This window comes from Heptranchias perlo, chromosome 12 (genome assembly GCF_035084215.1).
Source record: "Heptranchias perlo isolate sHepPer1 chromosome 12, sHepPer1.hap1, whole genome shotgun sequence".
In the NCBI taxonomy this organism is placed as follows: Eukaryota; Metazoa; Chordata; class Chondrichthyes; order Hexanchiformes; family Hexanchidae; genus Heptranchias; species Heptranchias perlo.
Window position 1 is genome coordinate 22461640 of NC_090336.1, and position 24427 is coordinate 22486066.

General features: G+C 43.3%; 2 protein-coding genes across 5 annotated transcripts in view; both read left to right on the forward strand.

Annotated features, from left to right (window-relative positions):
- The first annotated feature begins 1329 nt into the window (after positions 1 to 1329).
- Positions 1330 to 5162, forward strand: armc7 (armadillo repeat containing 7). 4 transcript variants are annotated; one of them, XM_067993488.1, is made up of 4 exons: positions 1330 to 1408; positions 2737 to 2859; positions 3291 to 3434; positions 4331 to 5162. In XM_067993488.1, the coding sequence occupies exons 1-4, from the start codon at positions 1360 to 1362 to the stop codon at positions 4666 to 4668; spliced, it is 654 nt and encodes a 217-aa protein (XP_067849589.1). In that variant the 5' UTR covers positions 1330 to 1359; the 3' UTR covers positions 4669 to 5162. The 4 variants fall into 4 exon arrangements, with proteins under 4 accessions (XP_067849589.1, XP_067849592.1, XP_067849591.1 ...); XM_067993490.1 differs by lacking the exon at positions 1330 to 1408 and adding an exon at positions 1415 to 1638; XM_067993489.1 differs by lacking the exon at positions 1330 to 1408 and adding an exon at positions 1659 to 1819.
- Positions 5163 to 6677: 1515 nt separating this feature from the next.
- tmem138 (transmembrane protein 138) overlaps positions 6678 to 24427 on the forward strand; it is a 34117-nt gene continuing 16367 nt past the window's right edge. The window contains exons 1-3 of the mRNA XM_067993492.1: positions 6678 to 6796; positions 19375 to 19575; positions 24013 to 24184. Coding sequence (XP_067849593.1) covers positions 19448 to 19575; positions 24013 to 24184 — 300 coding nt within the window. The 5' untranslated portion in view covers positions 6678 to 6796; positions 19375 to 19447. The remainder of the gene's footprint in view (positions 6797 to 19374; positions 19576 to 24012; positions 24185 to 24427) is intronic.

Consider the following 24427-nt stretch of genomic DNA (forward strand, 5'->3'; position numbering starts at 1 on the left):
AGGAAGTCTTGCTTCAATTATATAGGGCTCTGGTGAGACCTCACCTGGAGTACTGTGTACAGTTTTGGACACCTTACCTAAGGAAGAATATGCTTGCCTTAGAGGGGGTGCAACAAAGGTTCACTAGATTGTTTCCTGGGATGAGAGGGTTATCCTATGAGGAGAGATTGAGTGGAACAGGCCTGAGTAGAATTTAGAGGAATGAGAGGTGATCTCATTGAATTGTATAAAATTCTTAGAGGGCTTAGCAGGGTTGATGCTGAGAGGCTGTTTTCACCTGGCGGGAGAGTCTAGAACTAGGGGGCATAGTCTCAGGATAAGGGATCAGCCATTTAGGGCTGAGATGAGGAAAAATTTCTTCACTCAGAGGGTCGTGAATGTTTGGAGTTCTCTACCCCAGAGGGATGTGGATGCTCAGACATTGAGTATATTCAAAACTGAGATCAATAGATTTTTGGACGTGAAGGGAATTAAGGGATATGGGGATAGGGCAGGAAAGTGGAGTTGTGGTAGATCATCAGCAGTGATCCTATTGAATGGTGGAGCAGGCTCGAGGGGCCGTATGGCCTACTCCTGCTCCTAGTTCTTATGTTCTTATGAAATCTCCTGACAAAAAAATGCCAATTCTCATTAAGCCTGTTCCACCACATTTAAATGAGGTCAAGGGGTCCGCCCATTCCCCACCACTTTTGCCCCAAACCCACTCCAAATAATTGCAGTCATTATATCAGCGTAGGTAATAGTTGTTTCAAGATGTCCCTGAAGTGAATACTGTATTGAGGAGGCCATTTGTGGTGGCTGCTTCCGAAGGCTGGTTTTTTCTGGCCTGCATAGTGTTTTATCCTCCTTAATGTAAAATATTTGAAATGTATTCCTGTAGGTAAGTAGTGCTATAGGAATGCAAGTTTTTGTTGTCTATCCAGTTTGGCGAGGTACCAAAGGATGGATGGAGCCAATTAAAACCCGCGCAATAATCAGCACCTTCAGGAGAGAAGAGAAAGTTGGGAGATAAAGGGAACAAAAAATTAAACAGTGCTGCATTTCCCTACATTGACTCCCACATTAACAAGAGATCATTTAAACTCTCCAAACATATGATTACACTAAAACGGTTGATGCAGACCGACTTGCTGTGGTTGGATAATGCTTCGAGAGTTGGTTAGCTTCATGAATGATAGTGTTGTGAAAGAATTGCTGCTGTCAGTGTCCCTTTAAATTCCCACGGTGACGATGGGAAGACCTCCCCGCCGACAGGTGGCGCTGCGTTGGAAGAGTAACGGGGCGCTGGGGGGGGGGCGGGGCTCGGCTCCTGGGCGGTTTGCGCATGCTCAGAAGCCTCGGCGTCGTGTCCCGCTCTCGATGGAAGTGTCGCTGCAGTTCAGCCTCAATTTGCGGTCTGGTGGACGGGGTGAGTCATCAGCTTCAGGTTCATACTTAGCGGCTTCTTCCCTGGGTCAGGTCTCCTGTGATACCCCCAGGGCCAAGGCCTCGCCTGATGTTCCTCAAAGAGGCCGGAGAGGAGTCGGTGCCCCGCGGCGAACTGATGGAGGTGGTGCGGCGGCTGCTTTATTGCCGACTGCAGCTGGGCTGAGCTTCGTTAGATTCCCCCCCCCCACCACACCACTGAATGAAGCAGAGGTGTGTCAAATAGTTACCTTCATATCAGGCAACAAGTTTACAATCAAAACATATTTACCTGTGAAAAATGCGGTATCCCTGCCAGCACTTCCACTCAAATGACAATTCCTAGCTGCGCCTCAGGAATGGAGGGACTTTTTAATGATTTGAAAGATAACGGGATTTCCTATGTCACAGAAAGGTAGTCGATTATTCACAAGTTTTATGGGGGGAGTGTTTTGAGAGAACAGGAGGCGAGTCTCACGGTGGAGGTGGGGGAGATGTGGGAGAATTCATTGTAATATGGGTTCAGGACTGGGATGGGAGTGAGGAGGAGATGGCGGCTGCATGAATAGTATTGCTCTGAGAAACAGATTGGACCATAAGCTCCTTGCACTTGGTGGTCGTCAAAGGCAAAGCTAAGGGAACTGTTGACAAAGTAAACAGTGGAATTGTGGATGGCCAAAGATGGAGCTGGGGATTTGAAAGAGTATTGATAAAGGAGCTGGAATTATGTTTTTTTTTTCAGGAAAAGTGGTGAGGGTATTGCAAGGGAAGATGGACAGAGAAGGGGATGAGGTACTGATTGGGAGATGGCCCTGTCAGCGATTGGAGATGGTGAAGCCTCGGGTGACTATGGATGGGAAAGTTTATGTTCAGGGTGAAGTTAAACTTTGAGGACCCACAAATCAGTTGAGAAGGGGCTAGGAGAAAGCATTAGAGGAGTATGGGAGAGGGCCCCTAGGTGGGACTTGGTGATGACAGCTGCTGCACTACCACAGTGATTTAGCAAGTGGCATGGTGGACTGTGGGGCTACTTTAATATGGCTGTAGCTGTACTGAGCTCTTCGGCCAGCAATGCATAGAAATAGGAATAGGTCAATTGGCCCACTTGCTCTGCCATTTTGTTAGCAATGAAACATAGGAACAGGAGCAGGCCATTCAGCCACTCAAGCCTGTCCTGCCATTTAATTAGATCATGGCAGCATTTTATCTTTTTAATCCTCTGTCCTTTCTCCGCCTGGAATCTGGCATAGTGGGAATCAGGTTATGTCGCACAACTGTTTCCATAATGCAATCTGACTAGGCTTGTGATCAGTATTTCTCTTTTTAATGCAGCTGACTGGAGTTCAGTTGAAATGGCCAGCTCAGGTCGGGGTATGGAAAGTAAATCCCAGGGGCAAGACCGGTTTGATTACCTGCAAGCCCTTGTTACTGAGTTCCAGGATACTGACAGTCAAGGTAGGATGACCAAAAACGTAAGATGGTGATCTATGATTATCGGTCACAATCCGGGATTGGAACTATAGGATTCCAAGTAGTAAATGTTCTGAAAAGAACAGTCATGGGGATGTTTGGGAGTGAGGCGCAGATGCCATGAAAACCAATTTTTTTGGTTGTGCTCATGATTCTGTCCACGCAAAGTTGCCACTATCTTAAAGTTTATGGTGTTTAGTATTTTCTTAATCTATTGTTTATTGGTGCATTTATTGCAGCACTTCACAGGTTAGGCTTTACTGGGCATACATCACTGAAGTTGGCTTTTGCATGATGTGCATTCTGTCATAAATATGATAGTTATTGGGCCTGATGAGCACAATGACTGTGCCAGTGCAGGTCCTGTACAGTCGAGTTTGTATGAAAGCTAACATTGTTTTGTTCTAACTTCTCAGAGTCAAAGGAGCAAGTTCTGGCAAACCTGGCTAACTTTGCCTATGATCCCAGTAACTATCAGTATCTTCGACAGCTGCAGGTCATTGACCTATTCCTGGATATGCTCACAGAAGATAATGAAAGATTTGTAGAATTTGGAATAGGTAAAGACTAATTTTTATATTTTGTGTTTTGTCACCTCCCTGCATGTTGAGTAATCTGGATCATCCAGGCTGTGGTCTATTCTGGGCCTCTTGTCAGAAGCAATCAGTAGGAAATGACTAGATTGCTTTTTCAATACCTTTTTTTAAGGAAATATGACAGAAATTTATAGATTGAAAAAGTGCAATATCAGAAATGTTGGCAGTAACATCTCAAGATTTTTTTATATTTATCTATTTATCTGATTTTCTGGATTCTGGAACATGGTTGTGATGTTTAACTGCTAATCTGGCCTGTCCCTTTAGGCCCCAAACTCAGGTACTCCCGAGAGGAAAGTGGTTTATGTCGATCTAGAGGTTAATTATTGCTAATGAGAGAATTTTGCAGATAGCAAGGTGCTTGTAACTTTCCAGGTCAATCTGCAAAAATTCCTCACCATTAGGTATTAATCTGCAATTGACTTAAATGTAAAATAATTGCCTTTCTTTTTGCTTTGAGCACTCTGAAGTGTGATGGATGCTCTTCAGACCATCTCAAAACTTTTATATGGATAATGGATTTCCTCATGAGGAGTCAGGGATATGTGTTGATGCTGTGTAATGTACCAGTATATTAGCGTCATTAGGATTTTTCAAATTCCAAAGGGTTATGGGAGTGATAGTATTTTCAGGTTGAGATTATGTCATTGTGTCCACATTTTTGTAGCAATTATAAATCAAAGCCCTTTTTATTCGTGTGTTAAATGGGAAGGGAACTGTATGAACATTAAAAGTAAAATTAATGTTTATTGTTGGTGCTAATTCATCATATCCTCACCTGTAATTCTTGTATATTAGCCCCTTCTCACAGTATTTATTTTTCATGGACCCAGTGCTGACGGTGTTTTTATTTCCTACAGGTGGTCTCTGTAACCTGTGTCTAGACAAACAGAACAAGGAATATATTTTACAGAACAATGGGGTTCAGGCAGTGCTGGACTGTTTATCCAGCCCTAATGAGGACACGGTACTGTCTGCCATTACCACGTTAATGTACCTGATGACTCCTTTGTCACGGGAAGAAATCACAGCAATGCCCGTTATTGAGTGTATGCTACGGTTCTCCATGTCCAAAAACAAACGTCTGAGTAACTTAGCGACTCTGTTTCTGGAAGACTTCTGCTCAGCAGAAGATGTGGAAAAAGCCAAGAATTTGCAGAATCACACAGCACTGGGAATACCGCTTCCAAAAGAATAGGCTCATAGAATTCCACAGCATCCTGATGCTTGTGGGATGGGAACCTCTGGATGTTGTACAGATTCACTAAGTGTGAAGGGACTGCACTACATCACTGATATTGCACTTGTGGGTACCTTGCTCCATCTGCTTCACTCAGACTAACTCCAAAGTTTGCAGTATATGGTCCCATTGTGGATACTGCCTCAGTTACAGCAATTAAGCTGCACTGTCTTTTAGAGGCAGGTCACAAACTGATTTCTTGTCCCCTGTCCTCCATATGGCATAAAATGCATACAGATATGTAACTATTATGGGTTTTTAATGCTGCCCAAGTGCCAGCTTGGTTGAGTTGGTAGCACTCTTGCCTCTGATATAATTTAGGCTGACACTGAGGGAATGCTGCATTGCTGGAGGTGCTAAAAAGTTGAGTTGGGATGCTTGTAATAGACCTAAAAAGTGGCAATTAAGAATCCTGCACTGTATGGCACGCTAATACGTGTACACAGGTGGAACCCACAGCCTGATAAATGCTGGAGGAGTTGCGGAGGAGTCAGTGACCAATTCTAACAAACAATTATATTGTCTATTAGAATAGATTTTATCTGTTGCCTTTTATTGAAGCCCCAGGATACATAACTAGGTGATAGATGGTAGGCACCTGGTGTTTAACAGTGTTAGGGAGGGGAGGGGAGGGGGGTTATGCAGTCCTGCAGAATTGAGAGAGGAGTGGTCCTTGGGTTTGTCAGCTGGGGTGGGGTGGGAGGGGGGGGGTCATGTAGTTTGGTAGGAATGATAATAGTTTATATCTCATTTTGGCTAAAAAAAAATTCCAAAATTCCGGTTCTGTCCTCCACAGCTGCGTTAATTAAATATTTTCTGTCAAAATATAAACAAAGCCTTTTTAGAAAACGTTTACCTTAAAAGCTTTCAGCATTGGATTTGTTGGGGGGAACTCAAATAAGTTTACAGCATGTAGAAACTGAGAAAAATAAAATTTTAACTAAAATAACAATAGTCTTAATTTTAAGTTTCTGTTTTAAGAATAATGGTTTTGAATTGTAGCAAAACACAGATCACGAAGTGTTTCCCGTTGGCTGGTGGCTGCCTAAGACTTGCACACTCTCCCTGAACTGTAAATATGCAGTTGATGAGAATCATGAAGCTTTTTCTGGAAAAAAAATCATTCTGCAGCTTATTTTCAAATTACTGAAAGAAACCTTTTTCAACCAAATGGAGGGAAACCTTAGAACCCCCCCCCCTGCAATGGAGGTCGGACCTCGGGACCAACATGGCCGGTTGCTCCCGGATTATGTGGGAGCCCGATGGCACCCGAGAAAATTCGGCCCCACAAATATGTTCTTCGGTACTTCTATCCAATCTTGCTTCAAATACAAGACTATGGATTCAGAGAAGAAGCAAAACGGGGGGGAAAAAAACACCAAAGGCCTTTCATAGCTCGTGTGTCTCGGTGGGCATAGTGACCGCTCAGTGGTAATTGTACGGTGGGCTGCTGCTCTTCAATCTCTGTTTTCTGAAGATTTTGGACCAAGCTTGTGTACCCATGTGTCCAATGAAGACTGCTCCGCTCAGCGCGCCAGCAGGTGTCGCTGTGGTAGCAGAATAGCGGGAAAGCGGTGCAATCACCGCTCTTCCACTCCGGCAGGTGTCGCTGTTTTAGCGGGAACGCGGTGCGGCCGCTGTTGCTCTTCCACTCCGGCGGGTGTCGCTGTTTTAGCGGGAACGCGGTGCGGCCGCTGTTGCTCTTCCACTCCGGCGGGTGTCGCTGTTTTAGCGGGAACGCGGTGCGGCCGCTGTTGCTCTTCCACTCCGGCGGGTGTCGCTGTTTTAGCGGGAACGCGGTGCGGCCGCTGTTGCTCTTCCACTCCGGCGGGTGTCGCTGTTTTAGCGGGAACGCGGTGCGGCCGCTGTTGCTCTTCCACTCCGGCGGGTGTCGCTGTTTTAGCGGGAACGCGGTGCGGCCGCTGTTGCTCTTCCACTCCGGCAGGTGTCGCTGTGCAGGCGAAGGAGCCCGGATGTTGCGGGAGGTTATGCGCATGCTCCGCGACGTCGCGTCCCCGGTTTCCATGAAAGCCGCGGCGGCCTCGATAACCGCTGGATGGGGAACCGAGTGAACGGCGTTCACCAGGTGAGCAATCACTTTGAATTCTCCTTTAAACAGTGGGACTGGCTCCTACCCCGGACCTGTGGACAGCTCCACCTCACCTCACCAAACAAAACCATCGCTTGTTGGAAGTTCTGCATCGGACGGTGAGGCTCAGGAGGTGAAACCTGGGGATGGAGAAGGAAACCGGCCGGACTCGGTTGTGTTTAGGGGATGGGGATGGGTCGGTGCCGAGTGTGGGGACCCCAGGATTAGTGTGGGGACCCTTCCCGTTCTTAGTTTACATTCACAGGACGATTATTGACGAGGAGGGCCATTCGACCCATCTTAATTTATCCATTCAGAGATCTCCTATCATCACGACTGATGTTCCTCAGATAATTCCAGAGCCCTTGCTCCCACTTCTCTCGCTGAAAGTTTACTCTACATAATGATCACTTTGTGTAAAGGCTTTCCTGCTAAAAGTACCCGTCTCTAGTTTGAACCTGTGTCCATTAATTCTACTCTTGTTTGTTTAATTTCAAATAATATTATGGGTTAACTTTTTCTATACTTTTAACAATTTTATAGACCTCTAATAAAATTACCTCTCGGTCGCTTCCTTTGCAGGCTGGAAAGCCGAAGTTTCTCCACTTTTTGCTCATAAGCCAGACACTCCCGGTACTGCCTCCGGGGAGGACTGGCATATTTCTCTTGTTTCTTTATGATCGGAACTAGGTGTAGTATTCCTCCTGACGAAGGAGGAAGCCTCCGAAAGCTTGTGATTTCAAATAAAGCTGTTTGACTATAACCTGGTGTTGTAAGACTCCACCCCAGTCCATCACCGGCATCTCCACATCATGGTCTAATTAGAGCACTATAAGGTTTGGTCATTACCTTCTCTGACTTATTCTACTGTTTTAGCCATGTAGTTCAATGTCCTATTAGCTTTGTTGATTGCTGTTCTGCATTGGATATGTTTAGTGTTGAGTATATTAAGGCTCCTAGGTCTCTTTCAACTTAATACTTAGCTATTTCAACACCATTCTTAGAGTGTGTCATCTATTTTTTTCTTCCTACTTGTAGCAATTTACATTTGTTGACATTAAATCTTATCTGCTATCTTTCTGACCATTTTCATATCTTGTTCAACTCATTCTGTAATTTTGAAGGATGGAGGAAATGATTGGTGAAGAGTTGTTGTTCTGACTACAGGAATGATCTTAAGTAGATTTGGCCATGAAGTGAGAATGACAGTACTGCTTGAGGTGGTTAGGCCAGATCTGGAAATGGACAAGGTTGATTTCTTCCTACGTGCTTCCAAGCTTCTGGCCCAAGGAGATGAGGCAATGGAGGTGGCTGTTGTAGCAGGGTTGGGAGTGGAAAAACATCTGGTGGAGACAATGGTGTCAATTATAGAGGTGAGACAGTTGTGCATTAGATGATAAAAGATGTTGATTTTATTGTGGGTGGTAGGCCAGGGAATGGGAGGTTGGAACTTTTGAGGACCCTTGTGAGGGAGTTGGGAAGTGATTTTTTTCCCAGGGTTGGTAGGTGAGAATGGAGTGGAGGGGTGAGCATGGGATGTGTATTAAAATGATGAGGAAATGATTAAAGGGAGTTTGGAGGGTGATTGGCCATGAAACCTTTAAGTCTATGTGTTGTGTTAAAGTTGAGGGGAGACCTTGTGTCTGGGTGATTGAATAATAATAATGGGTTGGGTTGGCAGTGCAGTGCTACAGTTGGTCTTGACTCCTGGTTGGCAAGGTTCAGATTTCCTGCTTCTGGTCACTAAACAGTGACTCCTGCTTCTGGGGTGTGTGTGTGTGTGCACGCATTCTGACATTCTATTGTTCTGTGAGGATAGGATTGGGCTTGTTCGCATATGAAAATCAAATAACCTACTGGGGTTCACTGCTAGGCTCACATATGATGAATGGCCACTTGGGTGAGGTACCGAAAGGCTGATGGTGTCCATGGAACTGTAGCCCAGCAGGAGTCAGCATCTTGAGGGGAAAAAAATGGAAACAAACAGTAATAGGTTTAACCTGTGCTACAGGGAATTGAGGATAGCTGCAGTTTGCAGGCTTGGAGACGATATGCAGTCTCCCAGTCAGTTCGGCTGCCTGCCTCCGTGGTGAACAAGAGGAGGTTCCACAGTATTAATTCTTTGTGACTACATTTGAGCAATGGTAGTTTGGGCTGCAGGAAAGGAACTATTTGCAGTGACAGCAGAGAGCAGTGTGGCATTCAATGTTAAAAACCAACCACTCCAGTTGAGTGACTCTTTCTTGTGCCTTCTATTAGAGTGAGTGAAAGGCCAAGATGTACTTACAAGAAGATGTTCCTAATCCCATAAGTACTGTCTGCATAATTAAAGTACCATATTAATCTGCTTTGTACATACCCTTTATGTAATCTGTAGTACCAATGGCAGTGGGGGGAAATAAACAGAAATGACTGAAACTTTTTAAAAAATTAGAAATCTAGTTCCATGCAGACTAACACACAGGCTGGAGTGCATTACAAGGTAGTAAGATATTAAAGAATAAATCATGACCTTAAGGCTTATGTGGTTTATCAACAACAACTGCATTTATATGTGCCTTTAATGTTTAAAAAAATGTCCCAAGGTGCATCACAGAAACGTAATAAGATTAAAAATTGACTCCGAGCCAAAGATGAAGTTATGAGGAGGGGTGACAAAGGTGGGTTTTAAGGAGGGTCTTAAAGGAGGAGAGAGAGGTGGAGCGACAGAGATGTTTAGGGAGGGAATTACAGAGCTCAGGGCCTAGACAGCTAAAGGCATAGCTGCCAATGGTGGAATGAAGGGAGTAGGAGACACATAATAAACCAGAGTTGGGAGGAATGCAGAGTTCTCGGAGGATTGTAGGGCTGGAGAAGGTTACAGAGATGGGGAGGGGCGAGTCCATAAAGGGAATTGAACACGAGGATGAGCATTTTAAATTGGAGATATTGGGGACCAGGAACCAATGTAGGACAGTGAGCACAGGGAAGATGGGGGAACTGGACTTGGTGTGGGTTAGGATACTGGTAGCAGAGTTTTGGGTGAGCTGAGGTTTATGGAGGATGGGAGCCCAGCCAGATGAGCATTGGAATAGTCGAGTCTGGAGGTGACAGGCATGGGTGGAGGTGGGCGATCTTAGAAGTAGGTGGTCTTTGTGATGGAGAGAATATGGGGGCGGAGCTCAGCTCGGAGTTAATTGGGTCGCTGAGGTTGTGAACAGTCTGATTCAAACCGAGACAGTTGTCGGATAGGGAGTGGAATCTCTGGTGAGTGTATAGAGTTTCTGATGGTAGGGTCCCATGGGAGCCAGCCAGCCACCAGTATGTTGTTCAAGTTGCCACTCTTCATGTAAGCTTATGTGGCAAGTATCAGCAGGATGTTTGATTGTGGGCTGTAATGCAACCAAGATCTGATGTCTACACATTCACTTTCTAGCAGGAGTCACTAGGTGACAATTAAGAATGGGAACCATTTCTGATTTTATTTCCTACTCGCCTGGCCTTGGAGGCTGGTATCAATCATAGTGCTGCTACCACCGCCTGTCTGAGATTAGATAACTCGGCACAGACTAGGGATCAAACCTGAGACCTTAGTTTGGATGGCCCAGGATGACAGCAACAACAACTTGCATTTATGCAGCGCCTTGTAGTAAAACGTCGCAAGGAGCTTCACAGGAGCGTTATCAAACAAAATTTGACACTCAGCCATGTGAGGTCATAGGACAGGTGACCAAAAGCTTGGTCGAAGAGGTAGGTTTTAAGGAGCATTTTAAAGGAGGAGAGAGGGGTTTAGGGAGGGAATTCCAGAGCTTAGAACCAAGGCAGCACGGCATGTACATTTTAACAACTATATAACAACAGAGTTCACAACAAGGTTGAGGAGTATTCTCTGAACTTGATTGTTATCAGCTATTTCATTGTTCAGTTAGCTTTGCCTTATGCTATCACTTTATAATTTTGAAAGTAGACGATGTAAGGATCTGAATGGCTGTGAATTTTTTCTATTCTTACAAAATGCAGCTTATAAAGCACGCAGATTATAGTAAATCCCTTGGTGGTGGAGCGATTCAGTTTATACAACAAGCCAAATATAGACTGTGGTGTAGTGCTCTGTGTCTGACTTCACTAGACTTGCACAGCATTATTTCTGCAGAGGTGGGGGTGGGACTGGGACTGGGAAGAGCTTATCAGCTGGCATCACTAGCACAGGCTTGTTGTACAGGTGTTGAGCCCAGAGGGAGCCAGAACGGAAAGAGATTGCAGATTAATGGAAAAACAAGCAAGGTGCCCTGAACCAATGTAGTGAGACACAAACTTGAGAATGGGCTCATGCTGCAGAAAGCCATTGCCTTTTTTGTTCCTGCAAGTGCTGATTTTGTCTGGGTACAATTCCATTGGCATAAATAACTGGTACAAGTGAGCTGAAACTAATGATTTTCAAACTAGGATCCCTGAGGTCACCAACTAACGTTTTATAAGAACATAAGAAATAGGGGCAGGAGTAGGCCAATCGGCCCTTCGAGCCTGCTCCGCCATTTAATAAGATCATGGCTGATCTGATCCTAACCTCAAATCTAAATTCATGTCCAATTTCCTGACCGCTCCCCGTAACCCCTAATTCCCTTTACTTCTAGGAAACTGTCTATTTCTGCTTTGAATTTATTCAATGATGTAGCTTCCACAGCTTCCTGGGGCAGCAAATTCCACAGACCTACCACCCTCTGAGTGAAGAAGTTTCCCCTCATCTCGGTTTTGAAAGAGCAGCCCCTTATTCTAAGATTATGCCCCCTAGTTCTAGTTTCACCCATCCTTGGGAACATCCTCACCGCATCCACCCGATCAAGCCCCTTCACAATCTTATATGTTTCAATAAGATCGCCTCTCATTCTTCTGAACTCCAATGAGTAGAGTCCCAATCTATTCAACCTCTCCTCATATGTCCGCTCCCTCATCCCCGGGATTAACCGAGTGAACCTTCTTTGTACTGCCTCGAGAGCAAGTATGTCTTTTCTTAAGTATGGACACCAAAACTGTATGCAGTATTCCAGGTGCGGTCTCACCAATACCTTTATATAACTGCAGCAATACCTCCCTGTTTTTATATTCTATCCCCCAGCAATAAACGCCAACGTTCCGTTGGCCTTCTTGATCACCTGCATACTAACTTTTTGATTTTCTTGCACTAGGACCCCCAGATCCCTTTGTACTGCAGTACTTTCCAGTCTCTTGCCATCAAGATAATAACTTGCTCTCTGATTTTTCCTGCCAAAGTGCATAACCTCACATTTTCCAATATTGTATTGCATCTGCCAAATCTCCGCCCACTCACCCAGCCTGTCTATATCCCCCTGCAGGTTTTTTATGTCCTCCTCACTCTACTTTCCCTCCCATCTTTGTGCAACTTTCTGAATTCATATTCAGATGATACAGTGACTACTAGTTGCAAGCAGGCACATTGATGCTGAACACACAAAGCTCTCTAACTCTTGCTTTCATCAGTGGGATGGCAGTAAGTGGGAGGGGAACAGCTTGAAATGAAAACACAAATGGCAGAATGCCGACCCAGACTGACAAGCAGGCCAACTCGTACATCCATTGGCTGTTATGCTGTGTGCTTTAGTTCTTAATGGCTCCCAACCGGTTGCCTCAGCTTTTCATTATATTTATAAATGACTTAGATGAAGGAATAGAGAGCTGTATATCCAAGTTTGCTGATGACACCAAGTTAGGTGGCACAGTAAATAATGAAGATGAGAGCAGATGTTACAAAGGGACATTGATAGATTAAGTGAGTGGGCAAAGCTGTGGCAGGTAGAGTTCAATATGGGGCAGTGTGAGGTTCTCCACTTTGGACCTAAGAAAGATGGATAAGAGTATTTTCTAAATGGTGAGAAGCTAGGAACTGTGGAGGAGCAGGGAGAGTTAGGGGTCCAAGTACAGCAAATTTCATTTTGTGTACAAAGTCATGTTTTGGTTTGTAAGAAGTGCAGAAGCTGACTTTCCGAAGAGCACGATTTAAAGATTTTATTTGGGAAGTGTTTTGAATTGTAACAGTTGTCATGCAGCATCCATGCATGCACACTTCCCAGCGGCAGGAGTTGTGAGGTGGGGGGGGTCATTGGCTTTCGATCGGGGTGTGATCCCTGACTGATTTTTGTCTCCCTAGTTGCAGGTAAATAGTGTTCAACCGCTGCATTGGCTGAGATCAAACTTGGGACCCCAGCCTGTATGGATCAATAACTGAGTCATGGGAACTCAGCCTCTCTAGAGGAATTGGCTTTGTAAGTTTATTCTGATGAAAGGAATAGCATTTATCACTACTGAGCAGAATCGTTAGTTGATTCGTTTGCTTGTTTTGTTATTGCAGTTCATTCCTGGAGCATGGTATTTGTGCCTAAATTGAACCTTGACCACAGAATGCATTAAATTCTGTGCTGCAGATTGGAAGGTCTGAGGACTTCACCTACTGTACTGCATATAAAGACTAGAATTTTGTGCTACTGGGAGCTGAAAATGGGGGGGATGTCATATTTGAGTCATTACTTTCGGTGTTATTCTAGCATAGCTCAGATGGATTTAAAATGGCTTTCTAAATGATCACGCTGACGGGGATCCCGTGACTTGACTTAACCCAAGCCGGTTGTTGGGCAGGATCTGATCACATGTCAGCCAGAAACATCAGGATATCAGTTGGAGCATGGAGAACCAAAGCTTTCAATGAGACAAACTCCTGCTGGCAAAATCCACTTGGAGTGGAACAGCTGATTTGTTGACTTTTCTGGCTGGTAGGATGTTCATGATCGGGCTGTGCCTGAGAAAGGGTTCGGATGCTGCTCCTTAGATTGAAAAGCTATTTTAAAAAAAAAGTAAAGGTGGACTCGTATATAAACTTTGTAAATGAAGTTACTTGGAGAAATTAGAGAAGCTGGGATTGTTCTTAGAGCAGAGAATTGATGAAGGGAGATTTAATAGAGGTGAGATGTTCAAAATCAGGAAGGGTTTTGATAGGATAAATTAGGAGACACCGTTTCCACTGGCAGATGGTTCGGTAACCAGAGGACACAGATTTAAGGTAATTGGCAAAAGAACAAGAGGTAAGATGAGAATTGTTTTTATGCAGTGAGTTATGATCTGGAATGCACTGCCTGAAAGGGTACTGGAAGCAGATTCAATAGTAACTTTCAAAAGGGAATTGGATAAATACTTGATGGGGAAAAATTTGCAGGGCTATGGGGAAAGAGCAGGGGAATAGGACTAATTTCGATTCATGGGGCACTGGCACCAGTTCTGGGGAAAGAGGGAGCTGTTCTGCTGGGACGGCTCCACTTAAACCGGGTTGGAACCAGTATCATGGCCAATCGAATAACTAAGGCTGTAGATAGGGCTTTAAACTAAAAAGGAGGGGGAAGGGGTCAGATGAGGGGAAATTTAGAAATCTAATGAGTAAATTCAAGGCAACAGGGCAGTGTAGTGATTTGGGTAAAGATAAGCAGAGTGTGGCAGGAAGGGACAGAGAGTTTAACGGTAATAGTGCAGCAGGGAAAAATGATAAAAAATTAAAATTAGAGGCCCTTTATCTGACTGCACGGAGCATTCGTAATAAGATAGATGAATTAGTTGCACGAATAGAGATAAGTGGGTTTGATCTAATAGCCATTACTGAGACGTGGTTGCAAGGTGACCAAGGTTGGGAACTAAATATTCCAGGGTACTTGACGTTCTGAAAAGACAGGCAGAATGGAAAAGGAGCAGGTGTAGCTCTGATAATAAAGGATGACATAAGGACAGTGGTGAGAAAGGATCTTGGCTCAGAACATCAGGAAGTAGAATCAGTATGGGTGGAGATAAGAAATAAAAAGGGACAGAAAACACTGGTGGGAGTAGTTTATAGGCCCCTAATAGTAGCTGTACCATTGGACAGAGTATTAATCAAGAAATAATTTTTTTGATGAGGTAAGAGAAAGGATAGATGAGGGCAATGCAGTTGATGTGGTGTATATGGACTTTCAAAAGGCGTTTGGTAAAGTGCTGCATGGTAGGCTTGTCATCAAGATTGTGGCCCATTGAATAAAGGGGGCAGTAGCAACATGGATACAGAATTGGCTAAGTGACAGGAAACAGAGTAGTGGTGAATGATTGATTTTTTTTTGGACTGGAGGAAGGTGTACAGTGGTGTTCCCTGGGGGTCGGTGCTGGGACCACTGCTTTTCTTGATATATATTAATGACGTGGACTTGTGTATACAGGGCACAATTTCAAAATTTGCAGATGACACAAAACTCGGAAGGGTAGTAATCAGTGAGGAGGATAGTAATAGGCTTCAAGAGGATATAGAGAGGCTGGTGGCACGGGCGAACGTGGCAGATGAAATTTAACGCAGAAAAATGCAAAGTGATACATTTTGGTAGGAAGAATGAGGAGAGGCAATATAAACTAGAGGGCACAATTCTAAAAGGGGTACAGGAACAGAGAGATCTGGGGGTATATGTGCACAAATCGTTGAAGGTGGCAGGGCAGGTTGAGAAAGCGGTTTTAAAAAACAAACAGGATCCTGGGCTTTATAAATAGAGGCATAGAGTACAAAAGTAAACAAATTATGTTGAACCTTTATAAACCACTGGTTTGGCCCAGTTCTGGGCACCGCACTTTAGGAAAGATATGAAGACCTTAGAGAGGGTGCAGAAGAGATTTACTAGAATGATTCCAGGGATGAGGGACTTTAGGTACATGGATAGACTGGAGAAGCTGGGGTTGTTCTCCTTGGAACAGAGACGGTTGTGAGGAGATTTGATAGAGGTATTCAAAATCATGAAGGGTCTAGACAGAGTAGATAGAGAGAAACTGTTCCCATTGGCAGAAGGGTCAAGAACCAGAGAGCATAGATTTAAGGTGATTGGCAAAAGAACCAAAGGTGACATGAGGGAAAAACCTTTTTACACGGCAAGTGGTTAGGATCTGGGATGCAGTGCCTGAGGGGGTGGTTGAGGCAGATTCAATCATGGCCTTCAAAAGGCAACTGGATAAGTACTTGAAAGGAAAAAATTTGCAGGGCTACGGGGATAGGGTGGGGGAGTGGGACTAACTGGATTGCTCTTGCATAGAGCCAGCGCAGACTCGATGGGCTGAATGGCCTCCTTCCGTGTTGTAACCTTTCTATTATTCTATGATTCTATGATTCTAGTAGGAACTTGTAACAAAGGTAATGCAATAATTGTGGTGGACTTTAATCTACATATAGACTGGACAAATCAAATTGGCAAAGGTAGTCTGGAGGACGAGTTCATAGAATGCATTCGAGACAGTTTCCTAGAAGAATATGTCATGGAACCAACCAGGGAACAGGCTATTTAAGATCTTATATTGTGTAGTGAGACAGGGTTAATTAGTAATCTCACAGTAAAGGATTCCTTGGGGAAGTGATCATAATATGATAGAATTTCTCATTGAGTTTCAGAGTGACATACTTAAGTCAGAAACTAGAGTCTTAAATAAAGCCAATTACATAGGTATGAGGGGCGAGTTGGTAAAGGTAGATTGGGAAATTAGATTAAAGTGTATGACTGTAGATAAGCAATGGCAAACATTTAAAGAAATATTTCAACATTCTCAACGAATATACATTCCATTGAGAAATAAAAACTCCACTGGAAAAGTGATTCATCCGTGGCTAACTAAAGAAGTTAAGGATAGTATTAGATTAAAAGAAGAGGCCTACAACGTTGCCAAGAAGAGAAGTAAGCTTGAGGATTGGGAGAGTTTTAGAAACCAGCAAAGAATGTCCCAAAAATTGATGATAAGGGAGAAAATAGAATATGAAAGTAAATTAGCAAGAAATGTAAAAATGGATTGTAAGAGCTTCCACAAGTATGAAAAAAGGAAGAGAGTAGCAAAAGTAAACATTGGTCCTTTAGAGGCTGAGACAGGAGAAATTATAATGGGGAAGCAGGAAATGGCAGATGTGTTAAACTAATATTTTATAACTGTCTTCACAGTAGAAGACACAAAAAACATACCAGAAATAGTGGGGAACCAAGGGGCTAATGAGAGTGAAGAACTTAAAGTAATTAATATCAGTAGAGAAAAAGTACTGGAGAAACTAATGGGACTAAAAGCCGACAAATCCCCTGGACTTGATGGCCTACATCTTAGGGTTCTGAAAGGGTGGCTGCAGAGATAGTGGATTCATTGGTTGTGATCTTCCAAAAGTTTTTAGATTCTAGAACGGTCCCAGTGGATTGGAAGGTAGCAAATGTAACACTGCTATTCAAGAAAGGAGGGAGAGAGAAAACAGGGAACTACAGACCAGTTAGCCTGACATCGGTCATCGGGAAAATGCTGGAATCCATTATTAAGGAAGTGGTAACAGGGCACTTAGAAAATTATATTATGATTAGGCAGAGTCAATACGGTTTTATGAAAAGGAAATCATGTTTGACAAATCCATTAGAGTTTTTTGAGGATGTAACTAGCAGGGTAGATAAAGGGGAACCAGTGGATGTAGCATATTTGGATTTTCAAAAGGCATTCAATAAGGTGTAACGACCTTTTATGCGGCACCATATAAGGGATCATGGGGTCGGGGGTAATATATTAGCGTGGATAAAGGATTGGTTAACAGACAGAAAACAGAGAGTAGGGATAAACGGGTCATTTTCAGGTTGGCAAGCTGTGACTAGTGGGGTGCCACAAGGATCGATGTTTGGGCCTCAGCTATTTACAATCTATATTTAATGATTTATGAAGGGATAAAGTGTAATGTATCCAAGTTTGCTGATGATACAAAGCTAGGTGGGAAAGTAAGTTGTGAGGAGGACAGAGAGTCTGCAAGGGGATATAGATAGGTTAAGTGAATGGGCAAGAAGGTGGCAGATGGAGTATAATGCAGGGAAATGTGAGGCTATTCACTTTGGTAGGAAGAATAGAAAAACAGAATATTTTTTAAAATGGTGAGAAATTATTAAATGTTGTTGTTCAGAGAGATTTGGGTGTACTTGTACAAGAAGCACAAAGTTAGCATGCAGGTACAGCAAGCAATTAGGAAGGCAAATGGGGCTGGAGTACAAGAGTAAGGAAGTCTTACTACAGTTGTAAAGGGCTTTGGTGAGACCTCACCTGGAGTACTTTGTACAGTTTTGGTCTCCTTATCTAAGGAAGGATATACTTGCCTTGGAGGCAGTGCAACGAAGGTTCACTAGATTGATTCCTGGGATGAGAGGGTTGTCCTATGAGCGGTTGAGTAGAATTGACCTATACTCTTGAGTTTAGAAGAATGAAAGGTGATCTAATTGAAGCATATAAGATTCTGAGGGGGCTTAACAGTGTAGATGCTGAGAGGTTGTTTCCCCTGGCTGGAGAGTCTAGAACTAGGGGGCATAAGGGGTTGGCCATTTAAGACTGTGATGAGGAATTTCTTCACTCAGAGGGTTGTGAATCTTTGGAATTCTCTGCCCCAGAGGGCTGTGGATGCTCAGTCGTTGAGTATATTCAAGGCTCAGTTAAGTAGATTTTTCGACTCTAGGGGAATCAAGGGATTTGGGGATCGGGTTGGAAAGTGGAGTTGAGGTCGAAGATCAGCCAAGATCTTATTGAATGGCGGAGCAGGCTCGAGGGGCCGTATGGCTAACACCTGCTCCTATTTCTTATGTTCTTACATTCTTGTAGCTCTTTCAAAGAGCCAGCATGTGCACGTTGGCCTCCTTCTGTGCTCTTAAGATTCTCTGATTCTACAAATGTGAAGCATTTCCTTACGTTGCAACAGTGACTACACTTCAAAAGTAATTCATTGGCTCTGAAGTACTTTAGGATATCCAGAGCTTGTGAAAGGCACTGTATCAATGCAAGTTTGTTTGTTTCTTTCTAATTTTTGTTGGAATGTATGGGGTGGGAGAGGTAGTTTTCTTTGTGGGTTGCCTTATACGTGAGTAAATATGGTAATTGGATTACATGCGGGATGATCCTTCGATGCTGGCTGTTCTGTGTCATTTTATTAGTCCTTTTGTGGGTACTGGCGTACACTGCATATTGCCTCTTTGCGGGATGAAAGAATTTGGCCAATATCGTACCCATATAGTCCGTACAGTCGTTGAAAGAAAGAACCAGAGACAACAGCTGCTTTTTCTGGCTGTTACATACACCCAAGACCTCTGTCGGGATCCAGGAGCCGGGACTGTACTAGAAACGGGTAATTGATTATTCATGGTAGTAAGTTTGGAATTGTCCCCATAACCAGTGAACTAAATTGGTGGTTACCACACTTTTTAGTAGTCTTTGCACATAGGTCTTGAATTCAATCGTGCAGACCCCTTATCTGCCCCATTGATTACTGGGTAAAGGCATCATAGGATATGGTATGGAGCGATACAACTGGAGTTCCCGCTCTGTACTAAATTAGCTCATCTTGGGGTAGCATTTGGGGTACTATGATGTAGGCATGTTATATTTGCCCCATTGATTGACATCAGTAATCGTCTACCCATGGGGTGGGGGGGGGGGGGGGGTTGGCGGTGGTGGATTTGTTACGATGCTTAGATCCCCATATGTTGTTTTATGTGCAAATTATTTTTATTCCATGGCTGAAATGCATCTTTGTGTTCCAGGTTATTGGACAGACCATGAGTTTGGATTGCTGTACAACTGATTCTCTGTTACTGACACTGACTTGACAGGGGAATGCTCCAGACGTCAAACTACAGCCTTGTGCTGTCAATACAATTCCTCTTGATGATCTACGATCTGGTAGCGAATTCCTTCTCTGAGCTTATGTTCACGGAACCAGTCATCCCACTGATAATATTCATGTGAGTGTATGTGTGAATGCGTGCAGTTAGTTATATTGAGACTAATAGATGGCTGGGATTTTTTAACAGATATCGTGAGAGGGGCGCGGGGATGGGGGGGGGGGGGGGGTGTAAGGTGACCCTGATTATACTACATTCTCTTCCTTTTTTCTCATTACACCGTGTTGAAATTGACACTCATTGCATCATCTCCGACTCCCCCTTTTAAGTTCCCAGAATCTCAAAACAGTGGAACTCCTCACCTCCTTCAGTCTTCCCTTCCTCCTATAGTCGACAGGTTTTTAAAGCCCAAGCTTGGTATCACCGACACGCTACTACTTGTTTTTCCTCATACATTTTTAGGGCTTCACCAGATATTTCTCTTGTGCTAAGTGCTGAAGACCTGTGTGTAAGCGAGCCCTTTCTCCCTATGAACCAGAATGTGACTTTATTAGACAATATCTGGCCATGTCGTATTGCCTATAGGTTGAACAGAAATACTTGTTACTGTAGTTAGTTCATTGAATTGACACAAGCACACTCATGTTCTCCTAGCCTTTGGATTGGGGAAGGATAAACAAACTGTTGGATGTGCGACTTAGGCTATGAGCTAAAAATGATCTATTTTAAACATTAAAAAGTAGATAGTAGAAAATCAATACAGCAGATTTCACATGATTACAGAACTTTTAACTTCTAGCTAGTACAAAAAAAATAAAAGCACAAGACATTCTCTAACTCTTGGTAACATTAAATGTAGACCAGTTTCTGGAACTTATATTTATGGTTTCATCTACTAGTACAGTCTGCAGCCTCGATTATAGATAGGTTAAGAGGAACTGGTGGAAAGCGAATACAATCTGAGATACACCTTGCGTACCCTTTGACGTTCAACCTGGAATGTAGGAACTCAAAAGTTATCCACCACAGTTGAACAAAGCTTACAAAACAATATAATGAGTACAGCTCCAACAACACTCAAGAAGCTCGACCCCATCCAGGACAAAGCAGCCCGCTTGATTGGCACCCCATCCACCACCCTAAACATTCACTCCCTTTACCACCAACGCACTGTGGCTGCAGTGTGTACCATCCACAAGATAGGCAGAAGTTATGCTGCAGCTATACAAAACCCTGGTTAGGCTGCACCTGGAGTACTGTGAGCAGTTCTGGGCACCGCACCTTCGGAAGGACATATTGGCCTTGGAGGGAGTGCAGCGTAGGTTTACTAGAATGATACGGGGACTTCAAGGGTTAAGTTACGAGGAGAGATTACACAAATTGGGGTTGTATTCTCTGAAGTTTAGAAGGTTAAGGGGTGATCTGATCGAAGTTTCTAAGATATTAAGGGGAACAGATAGGGTGGATAGAGAGAAACTATTTCCGCTGGTTGGGGATTCTAGGAGTAGGGGGCACAGTCTAAAAATTAGAGCCAGACCTTTCAGGAGTGAGATTAGAAAACATTTCTACACACTGAGAGTGGTAGAAGTTTGGAACTCTCTTCTGCAAACGGCAATTGATACTAGCTCAATTGCTAAATTTAAATCTGAGATAGATAGCTTTTTGGCAACCAAAGGTATTAAGGGATATGGGCCAAAGGCAGGTATACGGAGTTCGATCACAGATCAGCCATGATCTTATCAAATGGCGGAGCAGGCACGAGGGGCTGAATGGCCTACTTCTGTTCCTGTGTTCCCTCCAAGTCACACACCATCCCGACTTAGAAATATATCGCCATTCCTTCATCGTCGCTGGGTCAAAATCCTGGAACTCCCTACCTAACAGCACTGTGGGAGAACCTTCACCACATGGACTGCAGCGGTTCAAGAAGGCGGGTCACCACCACCTTCTCAAGGGCAATTAGGGATGGGCAATAAATGCTGGCCTTGCCAATGATGCCCACATCCCATGAATGAATAAAGAAGAAAAAAAATAATTTCCTGAACTTCAACTCAATGAGAGATCCAAATTCAATTACGTTTATTACCAAACCTTTAACTTTCATCGTGTTGTCATAGGTACAGCTCAGGTGGAGGCCATTTGGCCCATCGTGCCTGTGCCGGCTCTTTGAAAGAGCTATCCAATTAGTCCCATTCCGCTACTCTTTCCCCATAGCTCTGTAAATTTTTTCCCCTTGAAGTATTTATCTAATTTCCTTTTCAAAGTTACTATTGAATCTGCTTCCACCACCCTTTCACTCAGTCTATTCCAGATCATTACAACTCGCTGTATTTAAAAAAAATGATTTCTCATGTCGCCTCTGGCTCTTTTGCCAATTACCTTAAATCTGTGTCCTCTGGTTACCGACCCCTCTGCCACTGGAAACAGTTTCTCCTAATTTACTCTCTCAAAACCCTTCATGATCTTGAACACCTCTATCAAATCTCCCTTTAACCTTCTTTGTTCTAAGAACAACCACCTCAGCTTCCCCAGTCTCTCCACATAACTGAAGTCCCTCATCCCTGGTACCATTCTAGTAAATTTCTTCTGCACCCTCTCTAACGCCTTGACATCCTTCCTAAAGTGTGGTGTCCAGAATTGAACACGGTTCTCCTACTGAGGCCTAACCAGTGTTTTATAAAGGTTTAGCATAACTTCCTTTCTTTTGTATTCTATGCCTCTATTAATAAAGCCAGGATCCCATATGCTTTTTTTTAACAGCCTTCTCAACTTGTCCTGCCCCCTTCAAAGATTTGTGTGTGTACACCCTCGGGTCTCTCTGTTCCTGCACCTTTAAAATTATACCATTTAGTTTATATTGCCTCTCCTCATTCTTCCTACCAAAATGCATCACTTCACACTTCTCTGTTAAATTTCATCTGCCATGTTGTCTGTCCATTTCACCAGTCTGTCTACGTCCACCTGAAGTCTGTTACTATCATCCACATTGTTTATTCTAAATTTTTGAGTTTCGTGTCATCTGAAACGTTTGAAATTGTACCCTCTATACCCAAGTCCAGGTCATTAATATATATCAAAAAGAGCAGTGGTCCTAATGCTGAGCCCTGGGGAACATCTCTGTATACTTTCCTCCAGTCTGAAAAACAATCATTCACCACTACTCTCTGCTTTCTGTCCTCTAGCCAATTTTGTATCCAAGCAACTTTAATTGATTATTTTCAGAACAAAGCAAGCCATCTGTGATAAGTGGTTTCTACCTGCTTTGCAATCAAAGTGTATAAACATATTAAAATACATGTCTCATTGAATCACAGTGTAGCTGTGGCAACTGTGGAACCAATTTTCCCCATAATGGAATTTGTAACCACACATGAAGTATATGGGTTCTATCCCAACCTATAGATACTAAGCCTGCACTAAAACGAATTTTAAACTATCTGTTATTTCTCATAAGTAGTCAAGAAAGCTACATAGACTTTCTTGTGCTTTTAAATGTGATAGAGCTCCCTCTCAACTATACTCTTGTTTGATAGTGCCCTGCCCTACGGACCTTCACCTAGGCTTTTCAATTGTTAAAAATGTACTAAGGTGCAAAGGAACCTCCTGATGGCCAATAAGTAGAAGATATACCAACAGCTGTGGAAAACAGATCTACGGTTAGGCCACATTTTCCTCCCAACCAAAAGAATCTGGATAGGGGCAAACAGCTGTGTAGTGAAAGATTGAAGGAAAAAATTGTGGGAATCTTCAGGTCTTTCAACTAAAAAAAACCTTGTTCTCCTCCAGGACCTCCACTTGCCTTGTGGATAGAGGTAGTATTAGGCTTTACAAATCAGAATTATTATATTCTTATGACTTGAGAGGAGCTGCCTAGCTACATACAGGTTGATGCTACTCTTTTCACAAGCTTAAATTTGATTTATTTGTCAATCTCTTTTGGTAATCTGTAGTTTAGAAAATGTATTGAAATTTAGTTACATTTCTACAGTTTGTTTGCTTTCTTTCTCCCCTTCTCTCCTAAAGGCATAATTCATTTGGGATAATGTTCCATGGGAAGTGACATACCTCGTCCAAGTGGCCATGTGTCTTGTGTGAGCCTAGACGATGAATTGATGAATGTCATCAGATTATTCAATCAGAGAAGGCATCACGGTCAACTCCAATCTTATTTGTACCTGCAGGTACCTTCCAGTCAGGATAACTGGACAGTCATCAGGAGCCCTGGTTGATTTCTCCACCCCCCCCCCCCCCCCCCCCCCGGCGTCTGGTGGCAGTGAGACCAATTATAGCACCTTGGCTATCAACCTAGCTGAGATCAACACAGACCAGGGATCTAACCTGGGACCTTCTGCTCCGTATGGCTGAATAACACACAGGCACTGCAATTACCTAGTTGATTGCTTTCAAAGACTGTAATTGCTGAATTGCATTTAACGGAGCAATATGTGTTAATTGGCATTGTTACTGTAGAATTGCAATAATTAGTCTGGGAACTTTTTTTAAAGAAATCTAAACTTGTGTATCTTCCCCCCCCCCCCCACCACCCCCTCTCTTCAGTATTCAGGACATTGGAATCCTCTTCAATATCATCATCATCTTCCTTATGTTTTTCAACACATTCATCTTTCAAGCTGGGTTGGTCAAATTGCTGATTCACAGGTTTACAGGAACCATTGTTGTCTCTGGTGTCTACTTTCTTCTGAGTGTCAGCTTTCATGTTTGGACTCTGGTAAGCAAGCTTTAAACAAAGGAAGAAATCACAGATATTGCATTTTTGAGTGTGTAACTACACTTAAAGCAATTCACATGCAATGAATTACTTGTGTGATATTTGAGAGGTGATCTGCTATATGAATGTAATCTTTCTTTCAAATTTTTCTTGGAGGGGGAGAATCTGTAATTATAGGTTTTTAGCTGAATATGGTAAATTTTTGGCTAATAGTGAGGATAGCAAAATGAGTAAGTCCTTAAT